At 35.3% G+C, this 20238-nt stretch overlaps 1 protein-coding gene across 7 annotated transcripts in view; it reads left to right on the top strand.

The window, feature by feature from the left end:
* The window catches only part of Epha5 (EPH receptor A5), a 353466-nt gene that overhangs the window by 234693 nt on the left and 98535 nt on the right, over positions 1 to 20238 (top strand). For all 7 annotated transcript variants that reach the window (XM_028893691.2, XM_028893555.2, XM_028893477.2 and 4 more), the window contains one exon: positions 16363 to 16487. In XM_028893691.2, the coding sequence (XP_028749524.1) occupies positions 16363 to 16487 (125 nt within the window). The remainder of the gene's footprint in view (positions 1 to 16362; positions 16488 to 20238) is intronic.

Below are 20238 nucleotides of genomic sequence, written 5' to 3'. Positions count from 1 at the left end.
GTTTTATGTATCTTTCAATTTTATATCCTCTGTCCATGTGCATTCCTAAATATATAAACAAAATCTACTCAGTATATAATGTTAACTATATGTATATATTTTCATGTTTGAATAAATATTCTTGAGATATAAATGCAAAAACTGTCCTATGGAAAGTGTTTAGAAATGTTCAGGTAAGGCAAAACTGGATAGATGCAAGAAATAATTGCACATTGGAGACATTATAAATAAAAAGCCTTCGCAATAGCATGATAGAAGGCAACACTTACAAAATGCTGCAAGGTTGACACCAAAAATAAGTCAGATGTAAAAATGTGAGTTATTATGGTAGCTGGATGGATGAGATCATTATAATCTCCAAAATCTGTGAATATGCTGCTTTCCATGATAGAGTAAATAGATTTCCTCACATGTTTAAACTGAGGCTTTTGGTATTAGGAAGTTATTCCATATTGTTAGTGTGAACCTGATGTGTTCATAAACATTGTTTTGAAAAGGAGGTGATAAGATTAGTTTCACATACTCACAATATATGATGGTGGACAGAGGCTCCAGAAAAGGGCAGGAGGCTTGCATTGCCAACCCACCCTGAAAGTAACTAATTATGCTGGTTTGTAGAATATTTTGCTAGGTATTAAGTATACAGTTAGATATTACACAATATACATGAACATTAAGCTTTCATAAATTTTGCCTAGATTATACTTTGATTCTATTTTCATTAAGAATGAGTTATGTTAAATAAATGTATACTATTAAAACATTTTAATGTTATTTATAAGTACACATAGATTTTAGGTATAGTGTATATATCCATAAAACATTATAATAGAATAGGTCATGAATTAGAGAACTAGAGCAGGGGATATAGGAGAAGCTGGAAGTGTAGAAATTGTGAAAATACAGTCATCTTGTGAAATTCTCAAAAAAATTCAGAGCAGAACAACACTTTCAGTACTCTTTAGCTTGGGAGACTTTTAAAAACCCATCTGAGATGTCATGTAGAAGTGATTTCACACTTGCATAAACTATTCAGAGATTGTGACATACCAAAATTCAACTGTGACTTTAATAATGAGATTAAAATTCCAACACTCATCAAAAACATTTTGACTGGTTTGCTGTTCTGTTGATTGGATCATTTTCATTAGACACATATGTGCATCTTCTTCATCTACCAATGGAGTTTGTTAAAACAAATGAGCACACTTGCTGTACACAAGAGTTGCATAGTCTAGGTGGCATTAATAGAGTCTCACAGGAACGATCAAGATTTCTTCTCTAACTTATTGTTATTTTTAATATCTGTAATATGTGTTTTGATCATGTTCTTTTCCCTCCTGAAAGTCCTCCCAAATCCTCCCATCTCACTACACACCCAAGGCCATGTTCTTTCTTTCTCTTTAAAAAATAAAACAAAACAGAATAACTAAAAAAGAAGCTCAAGGAAACAAAACTAAAAGACGAAACAACCACACTCTTACAAAAAGGCTCACAATAAAACTTCATTCTGATTTGTGTTAGTCAATAACTCTTGAGCATGAGGCCTGCCCTGGAGTGGGATTGATAAAACTAGTGACATAGCGTTGGAGAAAAATTATTTTCCCTTTCCCAGCAAGTTTCATTGGTAAATAGATGCTTAGTATGTAGTGGGACTTTTCCTCCTTCCCCTTCTCATTCTTGACCTTTTGTCAGGCTTGATCCTGGGCAGGTTTTATGCATGTTGGCACACTCTCTGGGAATTCATGTATGCATCAAAGCTGTTGTGTCTAGAAGATGCTTTTTATATTCATTTCATTGGTATGTCTCTCTAGCATATTAAGTATAGTAGGTTTTCCCTTAATCCCAGGGCCTATCTAGTCTAGGTTCTTGGATTTATTAACAGTGTCAAATATGGGTTACATCTAATGGGGTGGGTCTTAAATTCAATCAAAACATGGTTGTTCAACCCTATAACATTGTATCCTTATTATACCAGTATATCTTGCAGGCTGGTTACTGCTGTGGGTGACAGGGTTCTCTTTCTGTGTGCCTTGGAATAGTCTACAAGATAGAAAGATGTCTTGCATTTGGGAAAAGTAATTGGCTTAAAACAAAAATAGTTTTTTATTACTATCTGAGTCCTATTACTCTAGATTTTTGCCTTCATCACTGATTTCTGCATTGCCACAATAGTGTTCAGATACTTGGAAAGTTATACATTTTAATGCTGTAATGTAATCTTATCACAGTAGGTCAAATGATATGAATTGCTGATTTAATAAGTAATACAACTCAAGACAGCCACAATTAGGTACAACAAACATTATGTATGGCTCTTAAGAATCCTGTGATTTTCATTACAGAGTATGGTGATATTCTAATTGTGCTGAAATGTGATTTTGTTTGTATGTTAATAAAGTTTACCTGGAGATCAGAAGTCATAGCAAGCCAAGGACAGCAGTTAGGCGGTGGTATCCCATGCTTTTAATCCGATCAACATGGCAGGCAGAGTCTCTGTGTGGTCAAGGATACAGACACGCATGGTGACCCTTGAGTCTTTAATGCCAGGATCAACCATAGAGACCAGGAGGTCTGTATAAACAGGCAGTGATGAGGAAGTCGTGTGGCTGGGTTAAGAGCCAATGAGAGTTTTTATTAAAACAACATAACGTGAAAGTTGAGCTTAGTTATCTCCAAATAAACACTATTTTTATACAGTATCATTTTGAATACTTTATAGCTTAGATGATATACTTGCATTTATTTATTTATTTATAAATATGAATATGAACTGCTGTTCCAGTAAAATAAAATTATAGATTGTACACTGTAGAAAGATTTTTGTGAGAAATATGTATCTGTTGGATTAAAAAAGTTCTGTGTACTGGAAGTTAAAAATAAAAAGAAGCTACCATGAAATGCAAGCCTTAGGTGAGATTTCCCACCACTGTTAGAACTTGTGGCATGGTTCACCGTAATTAGTCCCATGGTAAGTGCGGAGGAATTAGACATCTGATAACATTACTAATTTGGAACAGAATGTTGTGATTTGGCTTTCTTCTGAGCTTTAATAGGTTGTGCAGCTGTAATCATTTATCTTATATTTCTCTAGTTCCCAGTTACTGCTAGGAATTTTGCAATTGGAGTACAGATTTGGTAGTTTGGGATGTTTATGTGCAATGCTGTTAAAAGCTATTCATGTCTCCCTGACCATTCTGTAGACAGAAAGTCTAGTGTGTGTGTGTGTGTGTGTGTGTTTATTTCTGCTATAATTTAAATTTCTCAACAGATAACCTCAAGAGGGTACCTTTAGGAAAAGCCCTGAATTTGGATATTATATAGACATCAAATGTGGCTCTTTTAAGAATTAATAGATAATGACTTATTGTCACAATTCTTAGTGTGGTGATTTTTAAAAAAATATAGTTATATACTATTGAGATCAAAGAAAATTGAGAAAGGTAATAAAATGATTGTCCACATATAGGGAGTGCTTATTTGGTTTTACAAAATGCTACATCATATTGCTTTATTGTATGGGATTTTTTTGGTAATTTAAAACTAAGTTAGAATTAGTATTTTATGGATTGTTTTATTTTTAGTAGCTTATTCTGTGGTTAACAAAATGTTAGATAATATAGATTTAAAGTAAAGATTACTCTACCTATTTTAAAGACCATAGGCTCTCGGGGTGTTGATTTTTTTAAGTGAGTACTGTTTTTCCACCTATAAAATGAGTTGGGATGTCCCATAATTGATGTTCAGCTTTAACAAAACAATCTTGACATTTTATGTGGAACTGTATTCTTTGTAAACAACCCTTTTTTATAACTTGCCATGTTATTTGCTAGGTGTAACTTTGTTTTTATCTTTTAAAAGGCTACTATAAAAACATTCTGTTTTTCATAAAATACATAGGATGGAAATTAAGATTAAATAATCATTCACACCGATGCTGTTTTTTTTTAAACCAAGATTTTTGTTAAATTTATTAAAAATTCTATTATGGAGTAAAACAAGCCTTTAATGTTAACAAATTATATGATAATTTATTTGCTGTGGAATTAATCTTGCTATTAAAAAAGAGGCAGATTGTCACTTTGTATCTTGTTATATCTAATATTTGTTTTGTAATATGCATGATTGTTTAGGAGGATCATGGCTATAAATGTCAGTGACACAATTTTCTATTTTTATTATTGCCTTTTTGTACTAATTCACATTTTTGTGAACCTGACTTCAAGACAAAAATTAATATTGTAAAGATTAATTTTTACCAATAGTTCTTTTTCAAATTTTCATAACTATTATACTCTGAAAAAAATGAGCAACAAATAAGAAGACATTTCAGCTTATAGTTTCTTTTGATTATAAGGAATAAGTTGTCTAGAACTAGTGTCATTTAATGCCAGGTTTTGTGAATTTGTCATTTGAAATTTCTTTGGGATCATATATCAAAAGATCTACTTCAAGCTTTTAAGATGAAGTGATTGTAGGCTTATGTCTGAATGAGCAGATTAAACTTTTATTTCAAAAGATGCCTTTAAATCTCCCTTCTTTGTAGAGACCACACATACTAAGTAGGTTTAGAATGTACTATGATTTTTTTTTCTTATTCTGTACCTAGAGTTTTCCTGCCTTGCCCACAGTCAGGACAAATCTTTGTCACCCGCCAGTCCCACAGCCGCTCAGACCCAACCAAGTAATCACAGAGACTTATATTGTTTACAAACAGTATGGTCGTGGCAGGCTTCTTGCTAACTGTTCTTATATCTTAAATTAACCCATTTCTATAAATCTATACCTTGCCACGTGGCTGGAGGCTTACCGGCGTCTTCACATGCTGCTTCTCCTGGCGGTGGCTGCAGTGTCTCTCCCCCTTCTTTCTGTTTCTCCAATTCTCCTCTCTCCTTGTCCTGCCTACACTTCCTGTCTGGTCACTGGCCATCAGTGTTTTACTTATATAGAATGATATCCACAGCATTATTCCAGTAACATCTGACTACAATATGGAAATCATGATTTATTGGATGTGTAAAGTATGTAATTAATATGTTATGTGCATTAAATATGACATAAATTACATTTTCAATATTCACTATGTATGTATACATCTATATTATTTTCCATATAAATACACAAATATTTTTAAAATCATCAACTGCATTTCTCATTTAATAGGAAATATTTACACATTTTTTTTACCTGAAATTGATAGAATACTCTGAAACAAACATACCAGGGTAATAATTATATGCAGCTTTATTAAACCATTTATAAAGCAAGGAGCATATGACCGTGTATTCCCTGGCTTCCACTACTCTAATTTATTTTTAACCATGACAGTAAAAGGTGATCTCCATTCAGCAGAAACAGTAGTTCAGATTTTAGTCTTGATCTTTGGCTAAGCTTGCAGTATATACAGACTCAGTCTCAAGAGTTGCAGCAGTAGGATGAACCACAGCTACCAATCAGCATGCTGATGATCATGAGTCAAAGCAAGTGCCGTACGATGACAGTGGTGGCTAGCTAACTTGTTCAGTAGGTTATACACACTGATTGGATATTGTTTTATGATTTTTGCAACTTCTGAATGGCTCATCATAATGTAACCTGACTGAAAACTAAAGAGGATCTGAATGCATATGTGTAATGATATTTAATTTCAATCAAATAGAAAGAGAATACATTCACAATATTAAAGTTAGGGCTATTTCACACAAGCTAGAGTCAAATGGAGGGGATGGTTCAGCAGTTATAATACCAGGGTTCAGTTCCCAGCACTAACATGGTACCTCATAACCATCTGTAACTGCAGCTCATGGGTATCTGTTACCTTCCCTTGACTTATGGGTTCATGAATCACACAGAGACATATATGAAAGCAAAATACCCATACCATAAAACTAAATCTTAAAAATAAGTAAATAAAGTCAAATGGGTTAGATTGAGGTTCTATATTTTCTCAATTTTATATTTTCTCAATTCTATATTTTATCAATTTAGAAATTTGTGTATCAGTTTAATGTTCTGCAACATTTATCTGCTTGATTTCCCTTATCTTTTCTTTCTGAATATGTAAAGGACCAGAAAGATTTATGAAGATGATTGAGGTATTACATCTAAAGCCCATATTTTCCATCTTCAAAATGATATATTTTCATATTTTTCTTTTTAAAAAATTTTATAATTTAATGTAATTTTACATATCAGCCACAGATTCCCCTGTCCTCCCTCCTCCTGCCACCCCCACCCCCTTACCATCCCCCCAACTCACCTCTCATTCACATCTCCAGGGCAAAGAATTCCCTGGGGATTCAGCTCAGCCTGGTAGATTCAGTTCAGGCAGGTCCAGTCCCCTCCTCCCTTCACCTAGGCTGAGCAAAGTGTCCCTGCATAGGCCCCAGGTTCCAAACAGCCAGCTCATGCACTAAGGACAGGTCCCGGTACCACTGCCTGGGGGCCGCCTTAACAGTTCAAGCTAATCAACTGTCTCACTTATCCAGAGGGCCTAATCCAGTTGTGGGCTCCTCAGCTCTTGTTTCATAGTTCATGTGTTTCCACTAGTTTGGCTATTTGTCCCTGTGCTTTTTCCAATCATGGTCTCAACAACTCTCGCTCATACAATCCCTCCTCTTTCTTGCCAATTGGACTCCAGGAGCTCCACCAGGGGCCTGGCTGTGGATCTCTGCATCTGCTTCCATTAGTCATTGGATGAGGTTTCTACCATGACAGTTAGGGTGTTTGGCCATCTGATCACCAGAGTAGGTCAGTTTGGGCTTTCTCTCGACCATTGCCAGTAGTCTATTGTGGAGGTATCTTTGTGGATTTGTGGGGACCTCTCTAGCACTTTGCTTGTTCCTATTCCCATGGGGTCTTCATTTATCATAGTCTCTTTGTCTTTGTTCTCCCTTCCGCTCCCCTAAGTTCTATTTCCTTCAACCCTTGCCCTTAATTACCCCCTATGTCCAGTTTGCTCATGTAGATCTCATCCATTTCTCTGTCATTGGGCAATCCCTTTGTCTTTCTTAGGGTCCTCTTTACGAGGTAACCTCCCTGGAGTTGTGAGTTGCAGTCCAGTCATCCTTTGTTTTACATCTAGTATCTACCAATGAGTGAGTACATACCATATTTGTCTTTCTGAGTCTGGGTTACCTTACTCAGGGTGATTTTTTCTAGATCCATCCATTTGCCTGCAAACCTCATGATGCCATTGTTTTTCTCTGCTGAGTAGTACTCCATTGTGTGTATGTACCACATTTTCTTTATCCATTCTTCAGTTGAAGGGCATCTAGGTTGTTTCCAGATTCTGGCTATTAAAAATAATGCTACTATGTACATGCTACTATATACAATAAAGCATGTGCCCTTGTGGTATGATATAGCTACAAACAATATTGTTAGCTTCCATTTAAACTGATATTGCACACAGAGAACTAAATTGCATATTTTTAGCTGCCTAGTATAAAGACTAAACAGTACAGTCAGAGCTTAAGAACTGACACCAATTTATTCAGAATTAACTGTTTACCAAATGATGCAAAACCAATTTTTACTCTACAGCAGTATTGGTGGAAGGGACCCTTGTGGGTTAAACTTTGTTTCTGCATTTAGAAAGATAGGAGAACCTTTTTATTTCATGCAATTAACACAAGACACAGGTACACTATCTTTTGTTTTATTGTGATTACTATATTATACCATTATCAACAAATTAAAGAAGCATTGATTGATAATTATTAAGAAATTAAATTATATACTGAAAATGAACAGCTAAGTAAACCCAATGTGAACATCATTGTAGTAGTGAGAGGTTGCAAATAAGTCAGGTGAGGAGGTTGGGATGATCTTTGTAATAACTGAGTATACTGGCTAGTTTTGTGTGTCAACTAGACATCATCTAGAGTCAACATAGAGGAAGGAGCCTCAACTGAGGAAATGCCTCCATGAGCTCCAGCTACAAGGCATTTTCTCAATGAGTGATCAATGAAGGAGGACCCAGCTTATGGTGGGTGGTGTCATCCCTGGGCTGGTGGTTCTGGGTTCTATAAGAAAACAGACTGAGAAAGCCAGGGGAAGCAAGCCAGTAAGCAGCACACCTCCATGGTCTATGCATCAGCTTTTACTTCCAAGATCCTGCCCTGTTTGAATTCCCATCCTGAATTCCTTAAACATGAATAGCAATATGGAAGTGTAAAACAAATAAACCCTTTCTTCCCCAATTTGCTTTTTGGTCATGGTGTTTGGTTGTTGCAACTGAAACACTAACTAAGACATTGAGTAAAGCTAATACCAGTGTATAATCATGTTCAGGTAATATGCATCTGGAGATGAATACAGATAAATATATATATATATGATTTACCACTTATATTTCTATTTCTTTTCCTCTGTTGCACTGAAAACAATGGCATCTCAGGGATAAGGAATGCATGTAATAGGCAGATCTTGATTTTAATGCTGTCGTTATAGATAGATAGACAGACAGACAAACAGATAGTTCTCTTTGGAGAAATTGCTTATTCTGGGACTGAAGCAGTATGAACTAGGAACCTCTGGTTTTCTAGCATCAGATTATAAAAATGGACTGTCAAAAAAATAAGCTTGTCCATAATAATACAAATATGTCAAAAAGACTTCTAAAAGATTCTTCAGTGGCCAGTGCATAAATAATTTAAATTTAAAATGAAATATTTGATTATAGTTAATAAGATTCAAGTATACATACTTATGTAAACAAACAAATAACTTAATAAATAATAGCAATATAAAGAATGATACATTTTATCATAGTGAAAATTCTCAGTAATTAATTGGATGGTCTATCCTTATAGGGGCGGCTTATAAATTTCAACTACTTAACAGTGGGCTGCCCATAAAAGGTACAGTATAGAAATCTGATAGTAAGGTAACCACTCAGTGGAGAAATTCACTAAATATTATTTCAACCATTGGACAAAATTAACCCAACTGTGATATTATTCTGATTATATTTAGTCTTGGTAGACTTTAATAAAATGAAAGTTATATCTCTGGCTTTCTGCTAACATAATCCCTTAAAATGTATACCCAAAGTATTAACTAATCCTAATTGAGGGATAATCTAAAAAAAAAAAAAAAAAACCATTATCAGTGTGTCTTCCAAAGGTATAATTATAAAAACAAAGAATATTGAAAATTTGAGTTGAGAAGGACCTAGAACATGAAAATGGATGATAATGAAGGATACTAGATAGGGCACTGTGTCAAAAACTGTCTTGCTTATACAGAGGGCCTAATCCAATCCCATGGAAGCTCTACAGCTATTGGTCTAAATTTTATGAGTTTCCACTAGTTTGGTTTGGTTGTCTCTGTAGGTTTCCCCATCATGATCTTGGTGCCCTTGCTCATGGAGTCCCTATTCTCTCTCTCTTCGACCGGACTCCTGAAGCTCGGTCTGGTGCTTGGCTGTGGATCAATATTTAACAAACAAGAATAGTCTGTACCCTGAGAGCTCAGTTTTTGACATCTTATCTGATACATGTAGGTCAGCTCCCATGTAGACCCATGATACACATTTTGAAACATTTTTCACACACAACTAAAAGTTGCACCTCTGTGTAGTTAGAACTTTTTTTTGTGATCTTCGCATTCTCACTTCTTTCTTTAGTGCTTTAGATTTTCCTTATCTTATACAGGACTATTTATAGGTTATGATTAGACATCACTCAGCAACAATTTTTGCAGTTTGCTGACTTTGAAACCCAACCCCTAGGCTGTATTTATTTTTATTTTGTGTTTGTGAATGTTTGCCAGCTGTTATACATGTGATCCACATATGTTCCTGTGTCTACTGAGGCCAGAAGAAGATGTCAGATCTACTCAAACCAGAGTTACAGATGGCTGTGTGCTACCATTTTGCAGCTGTGAACCTAAGCTGGGTCCTCTGCAAGAGCTACAAATACTCTTAACCACTGAGCCATCTGTCCATGCCTTCATCAATATTTTCAAAGGAGAAATGCTCCGTGTAATAACTTTTGTTTGGTGTTAGCGTTATTTAATAAAAGATTAAGTCAATAGAGGACATCAGCAGATGGGAAAGGAGTATTGGTAAGGGACTGAAAAAGAGAATAAAATGAACAAGCCCTGAGATACTGTCAGATCTGGTAACAGTTATTTTCATGCTCTTGATAACAGTGAAATACTTCGTAGTAATGAAGGGCAATTGTCACTCACAGAATGTCATCACCTTTATGGCCACAAACATGGACAACTCCCCTGCAACCATCATCCATACCCAGATAACGCATAATTAACTCTTGTAACAAAAAAATATTCTAGAAATATTTTGAGCTCAGTAGTTTTCTTTGTATTCAATTTTGCAGATTTTGAAGAACATTTCTAAATATGTTTTTATTGTAACAGAATTGCATCATTTCTACCCTCCTATCCCTCCCTCAAGCCTCATTATGTCTCCTTCCTCCAAACTGTTCCATGCTCATCCCCTCAAGTTGATAGCTTCTTTTTCTTTTATTATTGTTGTTGCATATATATGTATATGTAAGTATTTGTATATATGTGTTTGAATATATACATATACATAAAACCTCCTTGGTGAGTCCTTTTTTTATTGTCTGTGTGTATGTGGTATCAAGGCCGACGTCTCTGCACTGAACAACAAATAAGGGAGGTGGGGGGTAATCCCTGGGAAAAGCTAATACTCCTACTTCAGCGCTTAATAGTCGCCTATAGCTCTGGGGCTTCAACCGCACACAAGGAACTACGGGAAACTAGGGAATATTAAGAGCCAGAAAAATAGTCTTTCCCAGGAGGAGCACACCAATTGGCTACCCAGTACCAAATAGCCAGTTAATATGCATGCAAATATCATTGTGCATTGAGCAAGTTGTGCTTTTGAATATTAAGTATTCACATAAACATACAGGAATTTAATAACAATAAATTCAAAAATCATGAATTTGAAAGAGAGAAAGGAGGGGTATACGGGAGGTTTTGGAGGAAGGAAACTGAAGGGAGACATGTAATTACGCTATATTCTGAAAAGTTAAAAAAAAGAGAGACTTTGTTGATGAAGGTTGTTCAATACACTAATCTGTGGGTATAGTTTTAAGATTTAATGTAGTAAGGAGTTATGCTAGTCTAGAAAAGTGGAAGTAGTAGATTTTTTTTTCCCTACAAAGGTCCATGACAGTACAAACCCTAGGAAGCTGGCTGGATTTCCAGTATCAAGCTTGATTTCCCTCCAATTAAGTAGGCCTTAAATCCAATTAGACAGCAATTTGCTACCAACATGTGAGTGTCAGCCTTTGCACCTTTATGCATAGCTAGCCACGCTGATTATTTGCATGCTTCATAGGCGTTGCACCATGGTAGGAATGTTTATTGCTCTCCTCCCTTGGCAGCCTGTAATATATGTTCTGGAATTACATAAGTTAGATCACAGGAAAAAGACTTTTAGCTCACATTCAGAACAAATCATATGATGTGTCCTAAGTGATGTCTTTAGCAACTAGTGCCACTTTCAACCTCTGAGAGACAACCAAGGGCCACATTGGTAATCCCTATTTTTTTGAGAATCATTTGATTTATTCTGATCAACTATTTATAAGGAGCATTCTCTCACCTGATACTTGGGTTTTTTTAGTGTATGGTTCTCATGGGGAGCATGTTAGCCCTAGTAACATGTGTGTGTGTGTGTGTGTGTGTGTGTGTGTGTGTGTGTGTGTGTTAATATATACACGATTCCTTTAAGATATATATGATCTATATATATATATATATGATTCCTTTAAGATATATATGATCAAGATATATATATGATTCCTGTAAGATATATATGTATTATAGAATATATGTGTGCATTTTATATATGTATATATTTTTTTACATATATATCATACATATGGTTCCCTGAGGCTTCATTTGTCTATGATTTCCCCTTTTCCTATTATAGTGACCTCTCTCTCTTTATCTTATTGGAGCTCCCTCTCTCTTATAACCTCTAAGAAAATTGAATTTCAATCATGATGTTTATAAATCAAACATTCTTTGAAAGCTAGAAAGCTTATGGTTAACTTCAATGGATGTACATACATAAAAAATATTCCAGTTTTGCTGTTAGTATTTGGGCTGTTATTTACTTCCTAACTTCACCTTGAAGTAGTTTATTATTTTATAAATATGCTAATTACATTTTCAATAATATCACAGATCTTTAAATAACATTACACTAATATAAGTATTTAAGACAAACTCAATACCGAATATTATACAATAAATGCTGCATTTACCATTCATTTATCTATCCATTTAGTCAGTCATTGTTTATTAAATTTCCATACGGTAAGCAAATATCAGAACTGATAAAGAAAAACACTAAATAAACCGAATTATTCTACCTTATTAAAATCAGTGAAGAGATAGTTGGCAATAGTATCAACTTATTTAATAAAAGCCGACATCTATAAGAAATGTATCAATTCTAAGTAATATTTGTTTTAATCTAAATGAGGAGTTTTAAACTTTAATTTATGCCTTCATTTCTTTCTAATGTGCAATTTAACAAATATACAGTGGATATGAGAAAATGAGATAATCCACAAGGCTATCAGTCTTGAAAAATATATTTGAGAAAAAAATTGTTTCTTAATCCTTTGTTACTACTTCAATGTATTTCTATTTTTCTACAAACACCACAGTGGGTTGTGGGTGTATGGCTTACTCTTGTGTGTTCCTTAGTCTTCTCAATTCTTTGTCAAAAATGCTGCATATATCCCTTGGTGTATAAATGCTGCATATAATTCTTCCCTCCAACAAACTCATAGGCAATTTGCACTTTCTTAAGAATGTTGCTTAGAACTGTCAGTCAGTCATAGTTTGGACAGAAGGAGGCAAATGGAAAATACTGTTGCATATAGTTACAATATGGCTCTGACATACTCCATACAATCCTGTAAGCCTGGCATGTATAAGGAAGTAAAACAAATTCTGGAGAGATGTATCAGAGTTTAGGAGCCGTTCCTGCTCTTCCAGATGAGCAGAGTTGGATTGCCAGCACTCATATCAAGCAGCTTACAACCACCTGTAAGTCTTGCTCCAGGGAATCCATTGACTCTGGAGTCTGTATGTGAACTCCCACGGTCATGGCAACACACACGCTCAAACTCTCAAACCCACACAATTAAAAATGAAACAAGTCTTATTAAAGGAAAAATAGAGACAAAGCAAGACAAAGGTGAGAGAAGAAATTCTTTGTACCTAAATATCACTAGCTCTGACAATCAAAGAATTAAATATAAACATTAATGTACCAAGACCATCACTCCATCATTACTATATAAAACAGAAGTAGCTTATACACTGATCTCTTACGTTTATCAGTCTCTGTTATATAAACAATTATAAATAAATTATATTATATATAAATTTAATTATATTATTTATATATTTATAAAGTATAAATTAAATAAATATTAAGACAAAATTAAGGCATTCTTCTTTTTGAAAACCATTCACTATTGAATTTTCATCATTGGTCAAAATTAACAACAACAAAAAAATGTTAAGACATACTTCCAGCAGTCATTCCCTGTATACATACTCATTGGCCCCTGTTTTAATTATACACTCTGTTCCAGCTTCAAGTGATCCAGAAATGTACAAACACACAGTATCACTGTCTTTTCAAATTTACATCCTATTTGGAGTAACCAGAAGAATATAAATGCACCATGTCTGTAGAGTAGTGTGAGACTTATCATGATAAAGGAACACAGAAGGAGTACCAGGGCTGATAAGGGGAGCGTTGTTGAGCTCTGGTAACTATCAGAGAGCTATAACACATTAAAGCCTCTGGGAAACCTCAGGAAGGAGAAGGATGTAGCCAAATTTCTAAAATGGTCTTATTAAAACCATAAAAAAAATACAGATCCAAATATAGGGGTAAAAGCCTTAGAGAACAGGGAAATAGTGAGAGCCACCAACCAATCTTACCTCACCAGCTCTGCAACTTCCAAAATGGCATGACTTCCTGTCTACCCAGACTTTTATTGCCTTGCTGTTCTGCCCTCTCATTGGCTCTTAGCCCAGCTACCTCACTTCCTTGTCACTGCCTGTCTGTACAGACCTCTAGGTCTCTATGTTTGATACTTGGATTAAAAATGTGTGTCACCATGCTTGGCTCTTTTCTCTAGTGTGGCCCTGAACAGAGACCCTGCCTGTCAAGTGATCAGATTAAGGGCGTGTGCTACCACTGCCTGACTTTTGTGTATACTTAAAATGTCTTGCTATTTCCTCTGATCTCCAGCAAATTTTATTTATTAATATACAAATAAAATATCACCACCTTTTAGCACAAATAAAATAGCACCACAGAAGGATGTGTCCATGAATGTGTCAGCAATGTGTGTGGGGGGAGGTCTCTGTATATGTGTGTGTGTGTGTGTGTGTGTGTGTGTGTGTGTGTGTGTGTAGGGGGTCTGTGTATGTGTACATGTGTTTCTGTATGTGTGTGTGGGGGGGTGTCTGTGTGTTTGTGAGTGTATGTGTGTGAGAGAGAGAGAAAGAAAGAAATAATATTTCTGAATGAACAGCTGCCAATAGAGTGACTGTTAGGCATAGACCAGAAGAAAGGAGAGGCCAGTCTTTGAGCTGGTAAAGCACAACACCGAGTGGTAAGACCCTAAAGAATCATAGGCTCAGAAAGAACATCTGGGCTCTTTCTCTTGAGGCAAGCCCTAGAAAGGCGCTGGGATGCTTTAATAGGAAACGTATAGCCTTATTTATCTTTTAAAATAGCCAACTCTTGTCCAAATGTGTCCACACTACCATCCATGGAGTCTAATATAATGAAGTTTAAAATATTATCTCCATGATCTGTTTTTCAAAGTGCATCTAGTGTTGCTACAATTTCAAAAAATTGCTGAAAATTGGACATTTAAATTTAAAGTAGTGTTGGACAGTGAAGAAATCAAATGAAAATATGTAATATATTGTATATGATACCATATACACAATTCTATTTAACATATGGACATACATGTACTTGTTTATAACTATGTACACATCCACACACATTTAACTTCACAGGTTTCTGGTCAGCTTGTGTCTCTGATTATACACAATTCTTTATAGCTGACATCATTCACATAAAAAACCACTTTGCACTAATCTGTCCTTCCATCCATATACATTTTCACACATAAATGTGTTCTTCATATGCATATTCAACCACTTTCAGTCTGTGTGTTGGAAATATCTGAGGGAAAATCACGTATAAACTGAACACATGTGGACTTTATCCTGTGGTTTTCTAAATAACCACCATCTAACAAATATGAGCATAGCATTTAAATTATGTTAGGTATTGTAAGTAACTTAGCCATGATTTTTAAGATAGAAATATTTGTCTGTGGTTTTTCTAAGTACATTGGTTGTTGCTTAATGAGGATTTATCGTGACATATTTCATTAGGTGGTTTAGTTGTGCACAAATATTATATAATATACATAGCATAGCTATGACCTCAACGGGCAGTATCATCTTATGGAATCAATATCAACTCCTTATTTATCATCTCCAAAGAGTCTGAAAAATATCTCAGCCCATGATAATTATGGACTTTGTCTAAAATTCCAGATGTTTATAAACTCAAGTATCTAGATGTATCTGAAGGAGTATACATTTTTTTTGCATTTTACTAAAAATAATCATCTAATAAGTATTCTAGTAGATATCAATGAATACCACCATGAGAGATTTGTCATGAAATAATTGGAAAAAGTGAAATTCAATCTTTCTTTTTTTAAAAAATTCTGTTAAATAATATTTAATAAATTGTTTTATATAAACTATTAATATGTCTTATATATGAATTTACTTTTAATATATAATATAATATAACATAACATAACATATCATATTATATCATATAATAAGGGGCAATAATATTTGAAAACATAATTATCTAGCAAATAACACACTGATTACAGTAGAGGGATCAAGGATAGAGAATGTACATTTTGGAAACATGGCATATGAAAGAGTACTGAATTTCATTAAATGCCTTTTATAAAAAAAAAATATGTATAATCGCCAGGAATCTATATTGTATAAAAGTATAGATTAAAATTATGTGTGTGCTTCAGAGGAGAACATGAAGACCGTAGATAGCTACAGTATTAATAAATGGTTCTCAGGATGGGTAGCTAATTTTATGTAGCTTAAGTACTAATATTCTTTAACCACATCCATAGAGAAAATAAAATTTTCTGGGATAAATGCAAATGTAATAATAGTTATATCATAACATGCAGTCATTACACAGGGCAAGTTGCAATTTCTCTCTTAACCACATTATTATTTATTTGTGTTATCTTACAGCTCCCTCACCAGTCACTAACGTGAAAAGGGGAAAGATTGCAAAGAACAGTATCTCTTTGTCTTGGCAAGAGCCAGATCGCCCCAACGGAATCATCCTGGAGTATGAAATCAAGTACTTTGAAAAGGTGGGACTAAGAAAATAAAACTCTCTTTTTCTTTTTTCTTTCCACTTTAACAACTTCAGTTGTAGATTTGCACAAGAGGAGATTGTACTCTCACATGTAAAGCAATAGAAGTCTATTATTCAGTTGTGCTTGTGGGGGGGCAGATGCCTTCACTGAGCCCTCTTGTCACATTCTGTGGGGGCTGCACATGGATAAGGACATATAGTCAGCTTAACTGATTTCACTTTGGGAGCTATTGAAACCATGTGGTGGTTAAAAAACTTTTCACTTCAAGCATGAGGAACTGAGTTTGGATTCGTAAAACCCATATAAATGTCAAGTGGACATGATGACCTTCCTGCAATTTCTGCTTCAGAAAGCAGAGTAGGGGGGTCTCCAGAGAAAGCTGGCCAGTGTCACGAATGACGTGGTGAGCTCTGAATATGACTGAGAGACTACCACATTGAATAAAGTGGATGGGAGATCAGGATGTTTCTCTACATCAAGCTCTGGCCTCTGGAGTCTCATGTATATGTACATTCACATGCATGCACACGTGTGCACATTCATCCACATGTGTACACATGCTCAGCGTGTGCACACACACACAAACACAATGAAAACATGTAAATAAAAGACAGATCATACAAGATTTTGAAAAGTGTAGTGAATATTCAGCCTACATTGATTTTCACTAGTGAGTGCAATACCACACAAGGAAAACTATGTTTACTTATGTCTGATAGCTATCACAGTAACAGCTGAGTTAAAGTATTGGAAGTCTCACACACACACACACACACACACACACACACACACACACACACATCCATAATAACTGTCTAAATCTCTATGTTTGAAATTTGAGGCAAAAATAGTAGAAATACATTCCTTACATTCTTCGTTTTCAAGATTTCTCATGTTTCTCTGAATAACTTATGTCTTAAGTTTGTATCTACATTTACATACAGTTGTTATCTAGAGGAGGTAAACATCCTCTTACTTTCTTTTGACTCTATAATCAAAGCTATGGAAAATAGAATCAAGGCTGGACGAGGTGGCGCATGCCTTTAACACCAGCACTTGGGAGGCAGAGGCAGGCAGGTCTCTGTGAGTTCGAGGCCAGCCTGGTCTACAAAGCAAGTTCTAGGACAGCTAGGGCTGTTACACAGAGAAGCCTTGTCTTGAATAAAAAAAAAAAATGGAATCAAATTGTTAGAAACTCAGATTAAGTTTATAATCTCTATTATGTTGGCATATGTGATTGAAATGCTGGAGTGATCATCTATCTATCATTCTACCTCCCTATCCTCTGACAGTGTGATTTTTGTGTAGCTTCGACATAAATAGCATACCTTTAGAATAATCTGAGTTCTAATAAAGATTTTAAGAAGTTAGATATTGCAGGGAGGAGGGGCTTGGACCTGCCTCAAGTGAGTGTACCAGGCTCTTCTGACTCCCCAAAGGAGGCCTTGCCTTGGAGGAGGTGGGAATGGGGGGTGGGCTGGGGGCAGGGCAAGGAGGCTGGAAAGAGGAGGAGGGGGGATCTATGGTTTGTATATAAAATGAATAAAAAAAATTCTTAATAATAATAATGAAGAAAAAAAGAGAAAAAAGAAGTTAGATGGATGCCCAAGTCAGTACCAATAGGTGAAGTGGAGACCTTGACTCAAATGTTCTGGCTCTCCGCTGGTTGGAGAACATTGCAGGGGCACAGAAGGGAGACGCAGTGGAGTGGAATGAGGGAGCTGCTCTCAATAGATGCTCAGAAACTCGCAGGGGCATCGTTTCCCTTTTAGGGAAGAAAAAATGGGATGGGAAAAAATTGTGTTCCTTAAAATCCTCCTCAACACAGAGCATTGGAAAAGGAGGATGGACCTTTTCATCTCCACGAGAAATGCTCTGATTAGATAATGAGAATTACTTAGAAATCTAAGATTCTTTGTGCATACAAAAATAGAAGAGTCTAAGAAAATGGGGTCGATGATAATTTTCGTAGCTTTTCGGGATTTGAAAATGACTCCTTTCGATAGTTAATTCTACAATTAACTTTGTGGATCATAGTTAAGGATAACACAATATAAGGAATATGATGTAGTGAGAGCTGCCTATATCTTATATCTAGACTTTGAACGCCTGCAGTGATGATTCTTTGATCTTGTTAATGGACTATCATACTGGCAATTACTATTAATGACAGTGTTGCCTGTAACTATTGGATCATACAGAACATCAATGGTGACACTGTTTTGTTTGGGGGATTTTTTTTAAAATCTGTATTATTTTTGCTGTTGTTGTGTAATTTGCTGAGTTACCATAGAGTATAATCAAATTGATTTCATCAGGTCAACTTCATTCATGTCCCATTAGAATTTCTTCTTATTGTTCTCCTCTCCCACTGTCCTTCCTGGTGCTGTGTTACCCACACCAAAAATGCAGTTTTTAATGCATCAAAATGCGCTAAGAGATAACCTTAGAGAAGAATTTTGCAGCATGGATGACAGTATTTCCTGTCAGAAATTGGGGCTAATGTGATAGAATGTAGTGGCCTCAATGATTCCCAGTTCTCTGGTTCTAGTAATCAGAAGCTGCATTTGACTTCCAGACATCTACAATATGAACACATTCTATGTATAATAATTTATAAATTAAGAATACATTTTTCTACTTGCTTTTGTAATTTTTACTACTCTACACAGTATAAAGTTCTATAGAATTAAACATTTATATAAGGAAACACAAACAAGATTTGGCTATAAACATTCTAATCATTAGTGTAATTAAAATGGATTTTAACGTATTAAAATATGTAATGGAAACTATTGTTTACATCTTTCCACCAAAAATTATGTAAACGATTATAAGTCATTAACTTAGTGGAAATATGGTTCATCAGCACTAAGACTAAACATTTGATGTGTGTTGGTGTCTACTTTGTTTTTCTTCTATTCAATCAATGATGTAGACCAATTAACAGTATTTGTGTTTTTACTCCCAAAAGCCCCATCCATGCCTCCCTGGTTAGCAACCTTGGCTTTATCTACCAGGTTCCAGCTTATGTACATGATTCAGTATGAGCAAGGATGTCTGCCTCTTTCATTCTTTAGGCTGCTGCTTCTGTTAGAGACAGATATCAAATGTGTCTTTTGCTTTCTGTTGCTATTCCTGCTGAATGCTATCCGTGTTCTGGAAGATTTTCTTGAAAGGAGAATTTCTTTTCCAGTTATCAGAGTTTCAATATGATTTATTCCTTCATAGTTTGCATTTAATGGTATAATAATATGTTTTATTATCTTTATAACTGAAAGTAAGAAAAGTAATCTGAAGGCTGGGGAAATCCCAGTTGTAAAAGTACTTGCTGAAATGTTTGAAGGCCTGCTTTTGATAACCAGAATCCATGTAAAAATTCCACGTGTGCTGATTCATGCTTGTAATTCCAGTGCTCTGGAGGCTGACCCAGCAGGCTCTCTGGAGCTTTCTGGTCAGCAATCTTTCTTAACTAATTTTGAATTTGAAGTCAATGAGAGATTGCCTCAATGTAGATAGAAGGCATTTCTGAGGATGCCACTGAAAGATTGCCCTCTGGTCTTCAAACACATGTTCACAAGTGCAGATGGGAACCTGGGTATATATGTATACACATCAGCATTCACAGCTGCATACATAAACACATATTTAAAAAAAGAAAAAGATTTAACTTGGGGAAAATGGTTTCTATATGATTAGGGTAAAATATACTAATAATTTGCCTTTGTACACTTTTAAAAGTGAC

The sequence above is a fragment of the Peromyscus leucopus genome, chromosome 10 (genome assembly GCF_004664715.2).
Source record: "Peromyscus leucopus breed LL Stock chromosome 10, UCI_PerLeu_2.1, whole genome shotgun sequence".
Taxonomy (NCBI): Eukaryota; Metazoa; Chordata; class Mammalia; order Rodentia; family Cricetidae; genus Peromyscus; species Peromyscus leucopus.
This window is presented reverse-complemented; position numbering and strand designations above follow the sequence as displayed.